Consider the following 20306-nt stretch of genomic DNA (forward strand, 5'->3'; position numbering starts at 1 on the left):
CAGATGGATCACTTACCTTGTCCCTTTGTAAATATGCTTGGGGTTGGCTGGTAGAGGGGGGCGCTGTGGAACCACAAGTTTCCAGGGACTCCTGACACATGTTTATCACATGTGGTCACCCAGAGAAGAACACCTACAAGATGTCCGCTCTGATTTTTAGGAACCTATGTTCTCCCCATGTCCCATCCCCCCTTGTGACCTAAGACTCGGCTGGGCATGGGTGTGCTTTTTTAGCTTCCAAAGAGATATGTATTTTTAGTTTTCCCATATCTCCGCCCTTGAGCGTCTCACACGGAAGATATGAATATTATAGTTCCAGTTATTATTTTATCTACCTATAGATTAGAAACATGATAAGGTTGTGGGCTTTCTTTGGAGAATTATTAATTATTGACTGCTATGCACGTCTCACAATTTAGCGCAAAAGTGTGTGAGGTGCGTCTTGTTGTCAGGAATCTGAAAAAATGCCTGCCTTATTTGTGGGGACGATGCAGTCCTCAATATTATAACTCTTACATCAGCCCAGTCCAGTCTAGCAGAGCCTAGACCTAGTGCTTTAAAGTTAGGTTATAAACTTGTAGTTCTTCGCCTACCTCCTGAGCAGGACCATTTGCTCAGCAGGGGGACTTGCTGGCTCAGGAACTGCTTTGATTGGATTTGTCACCTCCACCATTTGGCCCTTAAGGCAGAGCAGGATTTCTTCTGGCAGCAGGGCAGGGAGTGTGCAAATGGAATGTGACAGCTGGGTATGAATGTCATAATTCTCATAAGATTTCTCATAATATCCTCACACCCTCAATGCAAAAAAAAAAATTCCATTCAAAGCAGAATTATTGAAAATTGTTGCAACTTATCAAACAATTTGATAACTTTGCACTATAGAATAACTGATTACACTGGAGTGGACAACCGCTTTAACTATTGTGGCTATCAATATTATACAATTTACCAGATCATTTACCTTTTAGTATTTCAATATCATAGAACGCTGCAGCAAATCTGGTTGAGCGGTGGGGTCCAGACCTGGTGTCAGAGCTGATGTAGGACTTGAGTTTTGACCGACATCTCCATAACTTCAGCTCTCTGGGGTGGGTGATACGTAGAAGCTCTTCAAGGTTTGCAGCAGATCTGATCCTTTGTTCTAACTCAATCTGCGTCACTCCCTATAGAGGAAACACACGGTAAACTATCAGCTATTGCTACTCATCAGAAGTGGTCAGTTATATGGTCTGATAGTTGCAGTGGCCTTGGCCAATGCAGATTTTTTAATACAGTCCAATGCTGTCACACAGAATAACATTCCTATAACACAGAAACGCAATCTACATGTTATTTAACAGTGAATTCTTTCCATATTTCCCCTTTTTGGCAGCAAAGTTCCAGGAACACATTCCAAAATATACAGGGCATCTGGTCCACTTTAAAATTCTAGGGAGTCTGATGCTCTTCTACTGAAAATGTATGTTGTAGTGATAAACAGCAGAAAGTGGTTACACAATAGTCATCCGGAAACCAACAACAAAAGGCGACATAAGACTAATGTATATTTTATGCTACCCCCGACAATTGTAATGGAAAAGAGGAAAAATGAATATGTATTAAATGAGTTGTCTGAAAAAGACAAAAAAAATTGGAGCATATGGAGATCACAGCAACCGTTATCTGGATCATCACAACTTGGAGGACTAAAGAAAAGAACAGAGTGGTCATCCAATAAAATCTAGAAAAGAGCACCATCTACTATCCAATAAAAATTGTCCCACTCCAACATGAGCCTGCAGTTGTTGTATACTTTAATATTAGTGAGGAGCGGGCACTTACATGCTTAGTTGCTTTATACTTGTAACAGTCTTTTGGAAGTTTGGATGGGCGTGACTCGAGTATCCAAGTACAATGGAAGTCAATGAGGGAGTTGAGCATTTTTTTGGGAAATCTTCCGTAAAAAATGCTCAAGTCCCCCATTGACATCCATATACTCGGGTACTCAACTTTCATCCATCGAGTATCCAGTTCTTAAGGAGAATGTCAGTGCTCGCTCAACACTATTCAACATCCCTTGTCAACAGCTAAAGCTTAGTAGCCCAGGGTTTTGATCAGCCCAGAACTTCAGGGACTTTTCAAGAATAACCATCATGACTTATCGAAGTTCTCCAATCTTGACCTTCAGGGAATTCTCTTAGATGACCATATCCTGAACATGTTGTTTTCTCGTGTACCAGCTGTTCTCTTAAAAACTTAATCTGCCTTTCCATGCCATCTGATTCTTCCTCTTTCTTCGATGGGTAGTTTGACTGCTTTTTTTTTCATGACAACCTTTTCCTCCCTATTTATTGACTCCCTTTTCTCAGAAATGAAACCTGTTCTCAAGATGTTGGTACATTTACACTGACTGTACTTGCTTTGGATGAAAAATGTACATGTTTTCTATTGCTTAGGCCATGTTACACGTTGCATTTTTGCAGCATTTCTTCGCTGCTCATTTTTTTTTTTTAATCTGCATCATGTCAATTCTTTCAGTTTTTGCTGAATTTTTTAACCTTTTTTCATCATAGAAAGCAATGAGGAAGTGCACAAATTCTACAATAAACACAACCATACATTTTTGCTGCATTTGTAGTAAATAAGACTATATTTATTAAACATGTGCTGTACCCAAATGTCACATGTAATCCGTGGAGACAAAAAAGCACCAAAAAAGCAGCAAACATGTACCAAATCTGCTTTTTCTATAGCTTTTTGTGTACAGCTTCTTTACAGGGGGCTTCTATACTGTCCCTCACACTAGGGGACCCTAGGCTATCCCTAACCTCTGATTACTCCCAATGGTGGAGATGCCAGAGTCCCATGCCTTACTATTCTCTTGACCAGAACTAAACTGTTCCCCCAACCAAGGAAGGAAGGGGCATGAGTTTGATGGCAACACAGATAAAGACAGGCAGTGAAAAAACACAACTCAAACATACTGCAAACCCACAGGAACAGACCATAAGAAACTACAGAGAAAAGCAAGAGAAGTAAGGTAGCAACAAAATAACAAGTGTTATCACCACAACTGCTTATAGTAACAAAGTACTACAACCACCAATTAGTCTGGATCACAATACCGAACCAGACCAGTATAGAGAAGCTATAGCTGGCATTAAAGGTAGAGTCCAGTCAGCATATGGAGGAGGGTAGCGAATATGATGGGTTCCCCCACAGCATGTCATGTGATCAAAGGAGATTAACAAGCAGCCCAACAGAGATTTGACTCTTGCTAGCCTGCCTATGAACCACAAATCTGTGGGTTGACGCCTGAGTCTGCCTGTTCTGATCACAGAGATCAGAGAAGTCAGCAGACGGAGTGCCAGAATATGTAGTTTCCACAGATCCTGAAGAAATTAAGGAGAAAATCAATAGAAATAAGCCAGCAACAAAAGGACAACAAAGGTTGTCACCACAACCATTCTTAGCAACAAAGTATTACAACCACCAATTAGTCTGGATCACAATAACTCACCAATCAATATAGAGGATCCATAGCTGGCATTAGAGGAAGAGTCCAGCCAGCATATATAGAAGGGGAGGGAATATGACTGGTTCCCCAACAGCATATCATGTGATCAAAGGAGACTAGCAGACTAGTACCGATATCGCTAGCGTGCGTTCCTGCCCCCATCTGTTGTGCAACATGGGCAAATCGCTGCACAACATCGTCCAGACCCGTCACACGTACTTACCTGCCCGGTGACGTTGCTGTGACCGGCGAACCTCCTCCTTTCTAAGGGGGCGGTTCGTTCAGCATCACAGCTGCGTCACTGAACCGCCGCCCAATAGAAGCGGAGGGGTGGAGATGAGCGGGACGTAACATCCCGCCCACCTCCTTCCTTCCGCATAGCGGCTGGGAGGCAGGTAAGGAGAGCTTCCTCGTTCCTGCAGCGTCACACGGAGCGATGTGTGCTGCCGCAGGAATGAGGAACAACCTCGTTACTGCTGCAGTAACGATATTTGAGAATGGACCCCCATGTCACCGATGAGCGATTTTGCGACGATGCAAAATCGCTCATAGGTGTCACACGCAACGGCATCGCTAATGCGGCCGGATGTGCGTCACAGATTCCGTGACCCTAACGACTTCGCATTAGCGATGTCGCAGCGTGTAAAGCCCCCTTTAGTGTATATTTTAACCATTTGTTTAGTCTCTTTTGAAAAGTGTTTCTGCTTTTCTTCTTTTCATATTGTACATTCTGTCCCTGTTAGTGGCATCTCAAGCATTTTTTACTTTCTTTCCTGTATCTGTCACTCTAAAGAGAACTTTTCCCTAAATTTTTGATGCTGAACTGGATACATAATGTGATAATGACTGCAATTATATAAAAGTTTTTTTTTGTTCTGTCGTTTTAATTCTGCCTTTCTGTTGTGATATGTGGAGTGTTTACAATGAGAATCAACTCTGCAGTACTGCCTCCACTACCTGACTGCCAGAGATTAGAACTGAAATCTGTCAGTGAACCACACTCAGGTCTGCTGTGCTCCAGCACGGTCATTACTCTGCAGTGAGGTGAGAAGACTGTCAGTGCTACTGTGGGGGCGTGTTCTTTCACCAGTGTGTTGCTGCCTGCTTATGATTGGTCAGCTACATAAAAGGGGACGAAGTACACTCCCTCATCTCAATCTCATCTCAGTGAGATTCTCTTGCCCATCTATTGCAGGGTTCAGCCTGGCACTTTATTGTTAGGTTAGAGAATTGGGGTGTCTGTCCTTGTGGGGTGCATTTGTATAGCGCTGGGTAGCCTGTGTGATGTAATAGTATTGGCATCAATAATAAGCTGTAAGCCAGACACTGTGCACAATGTATCTTTCTGACTGACACTTTACACCAGGGGTCTCAAACACGCGGCCCCCGGGCCGCATGCGGCCCGCCAGTCTGATTTATGCGGCCCGCAGACACACAGTGCAGAACCCTTGATATTTGCCCTCCACTGCCTCCAGTCATTTAGCGGTCGCCAGCTGCACTTTCACATTGGAGAAGCCGCCAGGGAGAAGCAATCAAAGCCGGAGTTCAATCAGATGTCAGGGTGAAGCAATCGACGGCGGCATTCAACTCGAGCTCAGCAGCGCGACCCGAGCAGCGCTGACGTCAGCTGCTTTGCCGGCGGGTGCAGCGGAAGGAACAAAAGCATAGGGCACGTTAGAACGTTTGTGGTGTCTGTGTGTGTGTGTGTGTGTGTATATGATAATGGCTGTGTGTGTGTGTATGATGATGGCTGTGTGTGTGTGTATGATGATGGCTGTGTGTGTGTGTATGATGATGGCTGTGTGTGTGTATGATAATGGCTGTGTGTGTGTGTGTGATGATGTGTGTGTGTGTGTATGATGATGGCTGTGTGTGTGTGTGTGATGATGTGTGTGTGTGTGTGTGTATGTATGATGATGGCTGTGTGTGTGTATGATGATGGCTGTGTGTGTGTGTATGATGATGGCTGTGTGTGTGTGTGTGTGTGTGTGTGTGTGTGTGATGATGGCTGTGTGTGTGTGTGTGTGTGTGTGATGATGGCTGTGTGTGTGTGATGATGATGGCTGTGTGTGTGTGTGCGTGATGGCTGTGTGTGTGTGGATGATGATGATGGCTGTGTGTGTTGATGGTGATGATGGCTGTATGTGTGTGTGGATGATGATGATGATGGCTGTGTGTTGATGATGATGATGATGGCTGTGTGTTGATGATGATGAGGATGATGATAGCGGTGGTGGCTGTGTGTGACTGATATTGATAGTGGCTGTGTGCGACTGATCATGATGATGTCGGTGGTGGCTGTGTGTGACTGATGATGATAATGGCGGTGGTGGCTGTGTGGGACTGATGATGATGATGGCGGTGGTGGCTGTGTGTGACTGATGATGATGATGGCGGTGGTGGCTGTGTGGGACTGATGATGATGACGGCGGTGGTGGCTGTGTGTGACTGATGATGATGATGGCGGTGGTGGCTGAGTGGGACTGATGATGATGACGGCGGTGGTGGCTGTGTGTGACTGATGATGATGATGGCGGTGGTGGCTGTGTGGGACTGATGATGATGACGGCGGTGGTGGCTGTGTGGGACTGATGATGATGACGGCGGTGGTGGCTGGGTGCGACTGATGATGCTGATGGCGGTGGTGGCTGTGTGCGACTGATGATGATGATGGCGGTAGTGGCTGTGTATGACTGATGATGATGATGGCGGTAGTGGCTGTTTGTGACTGATGGTGACGGTGGCTGTGTGCGACTGATGATGATGGTGATGGTGGCTGTGTGTGACTGATGATGATGATGGCGGTGGTGGCTGTGTGACTGATGATGATGATGGCAGTGGTGGCTGTGTGTGACTGATGATGATGATGGCGGTGGTGGCTGTGTATGACTGATGATGATGATGGCGGTAGTGGCTGTTTCTGACTGATGGTGACGGTGGCTGTGTGCGACTGATGATGATGGTGATGGTGGCTGTTTGTGACTGATGGTGACGGTGGCTGTGTGCGACTGATGATGATGGTGATGGTGGCTGTGTGTGACTGATGAGGATGATGGCGGTGGTGGCTGTGTGACTGATGATGATGATGGCGGTGGTGGCTGTGTGTGACTGATGATGATGATGGCGGTGGTAGTGGCTGTTTGTGACTGATGATGATGGTGATGGTGGCTGTGTGCGACTGATGATGATGATGATGGTGATGGTGGCTGTGTGTGACTGATGATGATGATGGCGGTGGTGGCTGTGTGTGACTGATGATGATGATGGCGGTAGTGGCTGTTTGTGACTGATGATGGTGATGGTGGCTGTGTGCGACTGATGATGATGATGGCAGTGGTGGCTGTGTGTGACTGATGATGGCGGTGGTGGCTGTTTGTGACTGATGATGATGATGGTGGTGGTGGTGGCTGTGTGCGACTGATGATGATGATGATGATGGCGGTAGTGGCTGTGTGTGACTGATGATGGTGGTGGTGACTGTGTGCAACTGATGATAATGGCGGTGGTGGCTGTGTGTGACTGATGATGATTGTGGTGGTGGCTGTTTGTGAGTGACGACGATGACTATGATGATGATGACGATGGCTGTGTATGATGATGATTGCCGTGTGTGTTTGTATGATGATGATGGTGGCTGTGTGTGTATGATGATGATAAAAATGATTTTGATGGTGACTGGAAGACCGGAAAATGTTACTTTCAGTCTCAGCCTTCTTGTCGGTCTGGACAGACGCTCATCTGTTCAGGGCAATGAAGCTGAGCTGACATTGACTTTGGACTACGTCAGAGGGAAGTTTTTTTTTTCTAAAAAAGATGGAGTCCCTAAATGCGTTTTTTGTTTCATTTCTAATAAAAATATTTTTCTCTGTGTTGTGTTTTTTTTACTGTTTACTAAAAATTCATGGTGGTCACATCTAATTTGACATGACACCATGAATTTCGGGTTTACTACCAGCTGAGAATACAAAGCTGGTATTAACCCCATTATTACCCAGTGTGCCACTGCCACCAGGGACGCTGGAAGAGCCAGGTAAAGCACCTGGAAATAGCGCTGTGATGAATGCGCCATTTCCAGGGGCGGTTGTGGGCTGCGGGGGGCCCAAAATGCTTGGGCCTTACCACGCTGAGAATCGCAGCCCTCAGCTGTCTGGTTTTACCTGGCTGGTGATCAAAATATGGCGGGAGCCCACGCATTTTTTTTTCCCATTATTTAATTAAAAAAACAATTGGGCTTCTCTGTATTTTGATTGCCAGCTAAGGTAAAGCCAGGCAGCTGGGGGTGGCAGCCCGTATCTGTCCGCTTTATCTGCTCTGAGAATCAAAAATACTGCGGAGCGCTATGTAATTTTTTTAATGCTGTGACAGAGAATGAGTGTCTGTGCTTGGCTGTTGGAATAACCTGGAATCTGCTTGTACATTTTGATGCTGATGCCAATCACAGATGCCCACTCTCTTTGACAAATAAATAATATAAAAAAATGACGTTTCGCTTCACGGTATTTTGGATTCTCAGCGCATACTAATGTAGTATTGTTATAATAGTTGAAATAATTGATTAGCTATTGTATTGTATTAAATTTGAAAGGAATGCGGCCCTCTGCCTTAAATTTTTTTTCATGTGCGGCCCACTTACTCTGCCGAGTTTGAGACCCCTGCTTTACACAAACCGTATCCTTATGTATATTTTTTAATACTAGGCATTAATGGTTGGCATGTGAGATGTTGTTTCATCAGTATTTTGCACCTATGCTGCCTCCGCCATTAACATGGAGGTCTGCTGGACTCTGCAGTGCATTAAAAGGGATTGTCCGCTCTAAATCTCCACTTCCTGTTGATTTCCTCATTTGGTCCGCAGGCGTGGGGAAAGAAGCTGGTGGTGATTGAATGCGGGGCTTGCGTGATATCGCAATATCCCCAAAATCCTATAGAAAGTAAGCCCACAAGGGCAGGGTCCTCTTCCCTCTGTACTAGTCTTTCTACTGTAACTTGTATATGTATTCTGTATGTAACCCCCTTCTTATGTACAGCACCATGGAATCAATGGTGCTCTATAAATAAATCTAATATATAAAGCTGAGTGTATGTATGCATGTGTGTATGTCCGCTAAAGGAATCCGTACCGTCGCATTTACAATCACGAAATTTTGCACAGACACCCCATGTGATTCAGGGAACGTGATAGACTATGTTTTGACAGGAAAATTAAACCCCGCGCTTTACAATTAAGGGTGCTTTACACGCTGCGATATATCGTCGGGGTCACGTCATTAGTGACGCACATCCGGTAGCGACATTGCAGTGTGTGACAGCAAGGAGCGACGATCAACGATCGCAAAATCATTCAAAAACGGTGATCGTTGACACGTCGCTCCTTTCCTTAATATCGTTGCTCCTGCAGGCACGATGTTTGTTGTTCCTGCGGCATCACACATCGCTGTGTGTGACACCGCAGGAATGACGAACATCTTACCTGCGTCCACCGGCAATGCGGAAGGAAGGAGGTGGGCGGGATGTTACGTCACGCTCATCTCCACCACTCCGCTTCTATTGGACGGCCGCTTAGTGACGCCGCAGTGACTTCGCTATGACGCCGAAGGCACCTCCCCCTTGAAGGAGGGATTGTTCGGCAGTCACACCGACGTCGCTGACCAGGTATGTGCATGTGACGCTGCCGTAGCAATAATGTTTGCTACGGCAGCGATGACCAAATGTCGCACGAACGAGGGGGGCGAGTGCTATTTCTCGCGACATCGCTAGCAATCGCTAGCGATGTCGCAGCGTGTAAAGCACCCTTTACTCTCCAAAAAAATCTGCCTCCATTAAAGTCAATGGGGCTGCGAGCTATTGGTTATTATTAGCAGCTGTGAGTGGTTGCTATAGGAACAAAATAAATTGTTAGTATAAGAAGCTTATGTGTGAGGTAATCAGATGTCGTTGGGGAGATGGATAGAGAGAGACAGAAAGAGACAGACAGACATAGGCACAGACAGAGTAAGAGGCAGACAGGGAAAGAGACAGAGAGAGAGAAAGAAAGAGAGAGAGACAGACAGTCAAAGAGGCAGACAGGGAAAGAAAGAGACAGACAGAGAGACAGGGAAAGAGACAGGGAAACAGACAGAGACAGACGGGGAAAGAGACAGAGGGGGAAAGAGACAGAGACAAGTAAAGAGACCGGGAAAGAGAAAGAGACAAACGGGGAACGAGACAGACAGAGAACGAGACAGACGGGGGAGCGAGACAGACAGGGGAGCGAGACAGACGGGGGAGCGAGACAGACGGAGGAGCGAGACAGACGGGGGAGAGAGACAGACGGGGGAGAGAGACAGACGGGGGAACGAGACAGACGGGTGAACGAGACATGCGGGGAAAGAGACATGCGGGAAAATAGACATGCGGGGAAAAGAGACATGCGGGGAAAGAGACATGCTGGGAAAAGAGACATGCGGGGAAAAGAGACATGCGGGGAACGAGACAGACGGAGAACGAGACAGACGGAGAACGAGACAGAGGGGGAAAAAGAGACAGACGGGGAAAGAGACAGACGGGGAAAGAAACAGACGAGGAAAGAGACAGACCTGGAATGAGACTGACAGACAGATAGAGAGACACAGAGATAGAGACAGACAGAGAGACAGACACACAGACATACAGAGACTGATAAACAGAGACTGGGAGAGAGACAGAGAGACAGTTACTATCCCGGGCAACGCCCGGGTACTTCAGCTAATAATAATAATAATATAACGTGAGCCCTGGACTGCAGTTACTGACAGCGCTTGAGCGGCGCCAACTTGGGAGGCAAGTACAGGGGACAACCCCTTTAAGAGTGATTTCACTCTACCTTTCTGTGCAGTCCTGTACAAGTGCTTTTCCTCTTTTATATTCATCTATTAGTCTGGGCTTTACAAATTCTAGTGTCAGATCTGTCTCAGGCCTTATCTTACTGCATTATCAGTGCACTTTATGTGCCTTCTTCCCATATCAATAGAGTGATCATTTCGAGGATGTCATCTATGTGCCCCTGCATATCACCTTCTTTGACAAGCCTAATGTTGTACAATTTCCTTGGCAGATATAACTTGCTGTTTAGAATGGATATCTCATGTAGCTTTTGCAGGGCACTTAAGGGGGCTTTACACGGTAGCGCTATCACTAGCAATTTGTAGCGATAGCGAGCGTGTAAGTACCTGCCCCGTCGCGCATGCGATTGTTTGTGATCGCTGCCGTAGCGAACATTATCGCTACGGCAGCGTCACACATACTTACCTGGTCGGCGTTGTCGCTGTGACTGCCGAACAATCCCTCCTTCAGGGGGAGGGACGTTCGGCATCACAGCGACGTCACTAAGCGGCCGGACAATCAAAGCGGAGGGGCGGAGATGAGCAGGACGTAACATCCCGCCCACCTCCTTCCTTCCGCATTGTGGCCGGCGGCAGGTAAGGAGACGTTCCTCGCTCCTGCGGTGTCACACATAGCGATGTGTGCTGCCGCATGAGCGATGAACCACCTGGATAAACAACCCTTACCGATTTTTGAGTTTGGGACGACCTCTCCATGGTGAACGATTTTCACCATTTTTGAGGTCGCTTAAGGTCACTGGTCAGTGTCACACGCTGCGATATCGTTGACTTGACCCAGACGACAAAACATTAACGATATCGTAGCGTGTAAAGCCCCCTTTACTCTTTGCTTTTAGCAGTTTTCTCCTATTTCATGTGGATCGGTTGACGATCCTCTCCTAATATGCATTCAATGGCTATTGCTGGTCTATTTTCTTATCCCATTCTTGATTATCTGTGATCTCTCCCATAAGTCATTTCTCGACAGTAACATTATCACTAGAACTTCCGTAGTTGGAAATTGTCATTATTAAGTTTAGCCTCTAGAAGAGTATAAGCTCTGAGCTGTTGGCAATTTTCCTTCTTTCCTTTGTATGTATATTATGAGTTTCTTACTTGTTTACAAGAGATAAGAACCTCTGAAAAATTCCCCATGTCAGTCTGCTCACCAAGCTGTTCTCTGTGTCTAGCCTCATAACCTGTTACATATTTCAGCCTCCAGCAGAATCGTCAACACTCAGACATTGGGAGAATAAACTCGTCTACTTGGAACATACGTCCACCATTATCTCTGGAGCGAGCACAAACAAAAGAGGGTCTCTGAGCAAGAACAATATATGGGCCTTTTGAAACCCAGTAGTTCAACATAATACACAATTCCACCTGCTTTGGAGATGTTAGTGTAATCCCATACCTCTCGGCTCCCTGTGTGTCTGCAGAGGTTGCACCCATTATGTGTCCGCCTCTGCATTATTTGCAACATCACAACATAGAGGATTAGAGAAAAGAGCATTGAGGTCCAACGGCTCTGATGCCAAATTTGGACTAGAGCCCCGACCTGCATATTGGTCAGATGTATGGACCAATGTAACATTCTAGATCCTATAAAAACATAGATTCTATAAAAACAATAACCTGTTAGCCACCCATATAATGATACCCCCCATCCTAGTGCCTTCCTGTAAAAATGTTCCCATCCTAGCTCCTTCCTATATTATTATTATTTATTATTATAGCGCCATTTATTCCATGGCGCTTTACAAGTGAAAGAGGGTATACGTACAACAATCAATTAACAGTACAAAACAGACTGGTATAGGAGAGAGGATCCTGCCCCCGAGGGCTCAAAGTCTACGTCTACAGGGAATGGGTGATGGTACAATAGGTGAGGACAGAGCTGGTTGCACAGGGGTCTACTGGACTGAGGGCTGTTGTAGGCTTGTTAATAATAATTATAATAATATCATAAGACATAAGATCATAATAATGATGTCCCCCATCCTAAGCCCCTTTCTGGTATAATGAGACCCATGCTGGGTATCTTCATGGTATATTTCCCCCATTTTGGCCCTCTTACTGGTATAATGCCCCTATCCCAGGTTTTTTCAAGTAATAATGTTCTTGAGCCCATTTCTGGTATAATTTCCCCCATCCTGGGCCCCTTCCAGTAAATGTCCCCCATCCGAAACCCCTTCCTGGTATAATGTCCCTCATCCTGGGCCTTTTCCAGTAATACCGCAATCCTGAACTCATTCTTGACATATTTTTTCCTATGCTGGGGGGCCATTTGCCATAATAATGTTCCACATCTTAGGGGGCCCTTTCCAGTAATAATGTTCCCCGTTCTTCTTGTCTTCTCCAACGCATTATTTTTAAAGCAGGAGGCTGGCTTCGGCATTCCTGCTACAGAGCATGACGTCACTGCCATGTGCTGCCAATGAGGGGCACACCAAGACATCTGCTGCCAACCTCTAATTGGCCAGCAGTGTATTGCAGTGCAGGACGTTGGAGGGGTCTTTGCACCGTAATACAGTACAGCTGAATCTATGTCCAAGGACGCAAATCCAGTTGAAGTTGGCACTAGCGTGTGAGAGCTCCTCACCCACACTGGCCCGGTCACATTCGCACCCTCTGTAACCACAATCTATATGTCCGTACACGCGGATTGCTACTACAGCGTCGAACTCTGTTCACATTGCATGTAGGACTCTACAAAAAGAAGTTAATCCTTTTTGGAGCAGTGCGCTACTCTTCTTTGAGCCAGGCTGCTAATTACCATCTGCAGCTGGTCTCGTCCTATTTAAGGCTGGGGATTGTAATAAGAGCCTGCCGAAGAAAGCATCAGCGATCCTGGTTGCAGTGGTTCTCGGTTTATGGTGAACAGCAGTTGCTTTGCTGCTTGGTGTGAATGCTCCCCTGTTGTAAGTTTTTCCCAGCACTCTTCTTTATTCTCCAAGCATTCATATTGTCTCCCCTTTGTGTGTGAGTGCAGTGTGTATGAGTTTTCGTTCTCCCTTGTCCATGTCCTTTCTGTGAGGTTGTGCTACTGGATTTCCAGCCCACTCTCAGGGTTGGGGGGAGTAAGATCAAGGTCAGACAGGAAACAGGGCCAGATCAGAGACTCGGGCCTCCCTACCTTCAAGGGCACCCCTGGGGTGAGGGTGAGCACAGGGGCTTCAGTCCTAGGGCCAGTTCTGGAACTCCCTATCATTCAGTACCACCCTGTAACAATTATAGCCTGGTTTGGGCTTTTGGTTACTATCCTCAGTTTCTGACAACTTAAACTATACATGTGTGATTTAACATTACTTGAATAAAGTGTAGAATGAAATAATACAGAATTATAGGCAGGAGAAGATGTAAAAAGCAACCTAAGAACATAACATCAATAGCCTGTGGAAATGTGAGTATTTTAAATGTAAAATATCAGTTCAAAGATTTGACAAGTTCAGCTATGAAGTGTATCACAAAGTACGATACATTGACTTATTTCTAAGTAAAATATCATGGATTGAGTTTTCTGCTAGAAACACTGAAATCAATGCTGCTAGGAAGAAATTATATATAAGACCTAGCTCAAAAATAAGCCATTTTAGAATTTTGGGGGCTTTTTTGAGAATGTTTAAAATAAAAAACCCAACTCCAAAAATAAGCAAAAGTTATGGTTCCATAGGGAAGTGTCCAAACAGCCAAAAAAGTAACAAAAAATAATTAGGATTACAGGACACTTCATCAAAGAAAGCAGACACCCCCAAAAGAAAGCACACACCCTGAAAAGTAAGTAGAACCCCCCCCAAAAAAGTTGAACTCACTGGACCCCAAACACTTAAAGTTAGCAAGTGCCAATGGTGGATGGGCTCTCACACAGAGATCTACGTTGTTGTCAGGTCCCTCGTCATTCCAGCTGCAGTGCACTGCAGCTCTCACAAACAGATCGGGTACCAGTATCACTCCGCACAAGTGATACTGCTTTCAGACACCAGGGGGAGCTAAATGCTGTAGAATGCAGGAGACATTACAGCGAGCAGATTTGTATGGGAGAGCCCATTCACTTGCCAACTTTGGACTCGTAAGTGCAATTCTTTTCGTGGGGTGTCTGCTTTCTTTTGGGGGTAAACTTAGTATATAGAGAATAATGCATTTAATCAGGTAATTTAAGCCTTTATAAATTTGGTATGTACCTACCACTATACTATTCGTTCACCACTATGAGAATAGGAAATCAGATATGAAAATGTGCATCTGAACCAGTATTAGGATTAACACAAAATGTTGATGTTCCAGAATGTTAAAGAATAAATGTGGATTGTTGTGCAATGGGAAAATATAAGACATCCCCTGAAAATAAGCCCTAGTGCATCTTTCAGAGGAAAAAAAAAAAGTCACATAAGACCCGGTCTTATTTTCGGGGACTATGGTATTATGGTATTTATGGCACTCAAAGGACTCGGTTTTGTTTATGTCTATGTTTACCACCATATTTTAATAGCTGGGCATGCAGATCCTCATTGAAAGGATTTAACACTGTATTTGAGAGCCATGTGGTACAGATCACAAATATGATTGTGCGCACAAGGACCTAGGCAACTGACCCTTTTACATTGTGTTTTCACGGATGACAGAAGAGGGAGAAGCTAATGTGAAATGCAACAATGGAAATAAAATGATACTGCCTGTATAAAGAATTTAGTTTTAGCAAACACTTAGAAGTTCTTCATTTCCAGATGTTATACAGGCAGAGCCACAATGGATGGCACATTTGTAGCCACGCTATATTGGTTAAAGTACACAGCATATAGATTGTATCATATTAATACTTGATTTAATGTTGAATAATCTCCGGCTAGGACAGTTCCCATTCTAGCCTTCCACTACTTTAAGTTTTTTTTAAAAGGGTTTTCTAGGCTTAAGCTACAATTCTGCATTAACAATATGTGATTGCAGATTGGTAAATTTGAACAGTCCAGAATGAGGCTCTCGTATTGAGTTGTGAACTCCACCGCTTTCAATGAAACACTGGAGCTTCTGACAGTTCACAAACCGCGAGAGACCAACCGACCATTTTGGAATCCCAATGTTCTTCATTCCAACATTGCAACCCACCTAGATGTGACAGTCTCCATTTTTGCCTTTAAAAATATTGGCATATCCAGGAGATTTCAAATTAATAATAAATATGTAGAAATAAAGATAATTTTGTTTACTTACCGTAAATTCTTTTTCTTATAGTTCCGACATGGGAGACCCAGACCATGGGTGTATAGCTTCTGCCTCCGGAGGACACACAAAGTACTACACTAAAAGTGTAGCTCCTCCCTCCGAGCATATACACTCCCCGGATGACAAATCCAACCAGTTTAGTGCCAAAGCTGAAGGAGGACATCCACCCATAAGTAGAGACAGAGTAAAACCCGGAATAACCGGAACCTCTGTCTACAACAACAGCCGGTGAAAACACACGGAACAAGAAAGCTGCCAACAGGCAACAGGGAGGGTGCTGGGTTTCCCATGTCGGAACTATAAGAAAAAGAATTTACGGTAAGTAAACAAAATTCTCTTTTTCTTCATCGTTCCTATGGGAGACTCAGACCATGGGACGTCTCAAAGCAGTCCATGGGTGGGAAATAAACAGAAACTGAGAAGTAGGCAAACCTAACTTCACAAATGGGCGACAGCCGTCCGAAGGATGCGTCTGCCCAAGCTCGCATCTGCCGAAGCATGAGCATGCACTTGGTAGTGCTTCGAAAGGGTGTGCAGACTAGACCAAGTGGCAGCCTGACAGACCTGCTGAGCCGTAGCGCAAGAGGCACCGACAGCTCTGGTCGAGTGCGCCTTAATCCCCGGCGGGGGAGGCACCTGAGAACATTGGTAGGCATCGGATATGGCCGACCTAATCCAACGAGCTAGGGTCGGTTTAGAAGCCGAGAGACCCTTGCGCTGACCTGTGGTCAGCACAAAAAGAGAGGTGCACCGCCTAAAAAACAGCGGTGCGTGACACATAGATCCGGAGCGTCCGCACCAAATCTAAAGCATGCAACGCTTTCTCAAAGCGATGCACAGGGGCCGAATAAAGGGAAGACAATGAAATGTCCTGATTAAGGTGGAAAGGAGACACCACCTTAGGGAGAAGGCCCGGAGTCGGACGGAGAACCACCTTGTCTTGGTGAAAAAAACCAAAAAGGGTGACTCCGAAGAGAGCACAGTCAAATCAGAGACTCTCCTGAGAGAAATTATGGCCACCAGAAAAACCACTTTCTGTGAAAGACGAAACAACGAAACCTCCCCAAGAGGCTCAAAGGGGGGTTTCTGTAAGGCCATGAGGACCAGATTAAGGTCTCAGGGATCCAGAGACCGCCGGTAAGGCGGAATGATGTGAGATGCGCCCTGCATGAAGGTGCGCACCTGGGCCAGCCGGGCGATACGCCGTTGGAACAACGCTGACAGAGCCGAGACCTGTCCCTTGAGGGAATTGAGGGACAGTCCTAGCTGCAGGCCGGACTGTAGAAAGGACAGGATGGTCGGCAAGGAAAAACGGCCAAGGAGCATGGCCGGAAGAACGACACCAGGACAGGAAAATTCTCCAAGTCCTGTGGTAAATCCTGGCCGAGGAAGACTTCCGAGCCTGAGTCATAGTGAAGATGACCTCGGAAGGAATGCCTGAAGCCGTAAGGATTCAGGGCTCAAGAGCCACGCCGTTAATCTGAGAGCCGCAGAATTCTGGCGGAAAACGGACCCTCTGAGAGAAGGTCTGGCCGGTCTGGGAGATGCCACAGCACCTCTACGGACAGACGGAGCAGGTCTGGGAACCAAGCTCGCCTGGGCCAGTCTGGGGCGATGAGTACGACCCGACGGCCCTCCATTCTGATCTTGCGCAGGACTCTGGGCAAGAGAGCTAGAGGGGGAAACACGTAGGCCAGACGGAACTGGGACCAATCTGGAACCAGCGCGTCCGCTGCCAAGGCCTGAGGATCGTGGGAGCGAGCCACGTAAACCGGGACCTTGTTGGTGTGCCGGGATGCCATTAGATCCACTTCCGGAGTGCCCCGCCTGCTAAATTGACCGGAACACTGCCGGATGCAGGGCCCACTCGCCGCTGTCTACGGTTTGACGGCTGAGAAAATCTGCCTCCCAGTTTTCTACGCCTGGGATGTGGACTGCGGAGGACTTAGAGTCCTCCGTCCACTGAAGGATACGTTGAACTTCCAACATTGCTAGGCGGCTGCGAGTCCTAGGAGTACAGCCCTGACTTCCAGCACATTGATCGAGAGGGCTGATTCGGACGGAGTCCAAGTGCCCTGTGCTCGGTGGTGGAGAAACACTGCTCCCCAGCCGGATAGACTGGCATCCGTGGTGAGAATCACCCACGACGGGGCCAGAAAGGAGCGTCCCTGGGACAGAGAGAGAGGCTGAAGCCACCACTTAAAGAGAGCTCCTGGTCTATGGCGACAGAGCCACCAGCCTGTGCAAGGAAGAGGTCCCTTGTCCCAACAGCGGAGAATGTCCAGCTGCAGGGGACGCAGATGGAACTGGCAAAGGGAACCGCTTCCATTGACGCCACCATCTGACCCAGCACCGGCATGAGGTGCCTGATGGAATGACGGCGGAGCCTCAGCAGAGAGCGAACCGCCAGATGAAGGGACTGCTGTTTGACTAAGGGCAGCTTCACAAGTGCCAGCAGAGTCTCGAATTGCATCCCTAGGTACGTAAGTTCCTGGGTCGGGGTCAGAGTGGACTTGCAAGCGTGGCGAGAGTGAGTGAGACACTCCGCTGAGAGTGAGCGAGACACTCCGCTGAGAGTGAGCGAGACACTCCGCTGACAGTCTGCACTGGATGAAGCCCTGACTAGAAGGTCGTCCAGGTAAGGAATCACTACCAACCCCTGGAGGAGCAGAACCGCAACCACTGCTGCCTTGACCTTGGTGAATACACGAGGGGCCGTGGCTAACCCAAAGGGGAGAGCCACGAATTGGAAATGTTCCTCTCCAATTACAAAACGTAGCCAACGCTGGTGTGAAACTGCGATTGGCACATGCAGATAGACATTTCTGATGTCGATGGATGCTAAGAAATCTCCTTGGGTCATTGACTGATCGCAGAGATTCCAGGCAAAATTGCCGCACCTGAACATGCTTGTTGAAAAGCTTGAGATCCAGGTTGGAAAGCACCATCCTTTTCGGGGACTAGGAAGAGATTTGAGTAGAAATCTCAGAACCGTTCCCAGTCGGGAACTGGTACAATTACTCCATTGGCCTGCAAGAATGCCACGGCCTGTGAGAAGGCGGCGGCCTTGGAGCAGGGGGGAGTTGACAGAAAAAATCTGTTTGGCGGGCTGGATAGAATTCTATTCTGTAGCCGTGGGAGATGGTAACCCACACCCACTGATCGAAGACGTGTTGAAACCACACGTCGCCCAAGAGGGAGAGCCTGCCACCGACCAAGGACGTTACTGGCGCGGAGGAACGAAACCTCGACTGGTTCCTGCCCTGGACAGGTTTCCTGGGTTGTGGCATGGAAGTACTCTTCCTGCCAAAAGCTTCCTTAATAATTTCATCCAGTTGTTCACCGAATAGACTGGTCCCAGCAAAAGGGAGTCCAGCAAGGAACTTCTTAAGAAGCATCTGCCTTCCACTCTCGAAGCCACAGGAACCTGCGGATAGCGAGGGAAGTAGCCGAGGCCACCACAGTGCGGTGACAGTCTCCAGCATGGCAGACATGGCATAGGATGAAAAGACTGAAGCCTGGAAGTTAAGTCGGGCATAAAGTCCCTGGTGAGGGAATGCATCTCCTCCCGAGAAGCAGATATGGCTTTGAGAGCCCGCACTGCTGCAAAAGATGGGAAGAACGAGGCCCCTGCCGCCTCATATATAGATTTGGCCAGAAGGACAACCTGGCGGACAGTGGGATCCTTAGAGAGGTGCCGTCAGCCACTGATACAACTGTTCGGGCTGAAGTCTAGACACCGGAGGGTCCACCCTTGGTGAATGAGCCCACTCCTTGACCACCACTGGTGGAAGGGGGAAACAGTCATCAGAACCACGCTTTGGGAAGCGTCTGTCAGGACAGGCTCTGGGCTTGGTCACAGTGACCTGAAAGCTGGAGTGGATAAGGAACACACTCCTTGTTCTCTTAGGCAAGGTATACTGATGCTTTTCTGCCAGAGAGGGGTGCTCCCCTGATACAGGCGGATTGAGGTCCAGTACAAATATAATGGACGCAATCAAATCATTAGCATCTGCGTCACTTTCGGACAGATCAATGGGGTACATGGAGAAGCGTCCGAGCCCCCAGTAAAGGCATCCTCCTTGTCTTGCGAGTCAGCTCGTGAACCAGAGCCGCGGGGCGAGGAGGGAAAGGGGACCCTGCGTCTCCATTTTAGGAGGACGGGGTCTGAGACCAGATGAAGAATCCTCTGTGAGCTTTGCTGAGCGAGCCGTAGCAGCAGAAGCGCCCTGAGAAGGGGGCTGATGCATGCTCAGCAGTGTCCGGGACAGCTGTCCCCTGGAGAGAGGGATTCTACCCAAGCCGGGGGTTCAGCCACCGGAGCCGGAGCAGCCGGAGGGACCACTGGGGATGAGCCTCCAGGCTGAGGCACCACTATGTTAGAGCAGGCATCACAATGTGGTTATGTGCTCGGTACAGGCAGTACGAGCCTACATGCAGTGCATATTAAGAACAGCCTTGCAGCCCTGCTCTGATATGAGACATGCTGCAGAAGTGGGGGCTCTGTCCAGAATGACCCCCAGCAGAGTATATAAACAGAGTATATAAGCAGCTGCACAACCGGAGGTTGTGGCTGCCAGACCGTTTAACATAGGCACATCTCTGTGCCCTCCAGATCCCCCAGAAGTGGGGGCTCTGTCCCAGGCCCCCATTTGTCACAATGTGTTATGCAGACATTGAGAACGCTGAGAAAATGGCGTCCGCAGCGAGGAGAGGGGGCGGGGCCTACTCTGAGAGCAGGACGGAGGGCA

General features: G+C 47.3%; 1 protein-coding gene across 1 annotated transcript in view; it reads right to left on the bottom strand.

Annotated features, from left to right (window-relative positions):
- Positions 1-20306, bottom strand: part of VEGFD (vascular endothelial growth factor D) — a 134216-nt gene that overhangs the window by 108154 nt on the left and 5756 nt on the right. Inside the window, exon 2 of the mRNA XM_075333121.1 lies at positions 962-1163. Within this exon, the coding sequence (XP_075189236.1) occupies positions 962-1163 (202 nt within the window). The remainder of the gene's footprint in view (positions 1-961; positions 1164-20306) is intronic.

Source organism: Anomaloglossus baeobatrachus, chromosome 2, assembly GCF_048569485.1.
Source record: "Anomaloglossus baeobatrachus isolate aAnoBae1 chromosome 2, aAnoBae1.hap1, whole genome shotgun sequence".
Lineage (NCBI taxonomy): Eukaryota > Metazoa > Chordata > Amphibia > Anura > Aromobatidae > Anomaloglossus > Anomaloglossus baeobatrachus.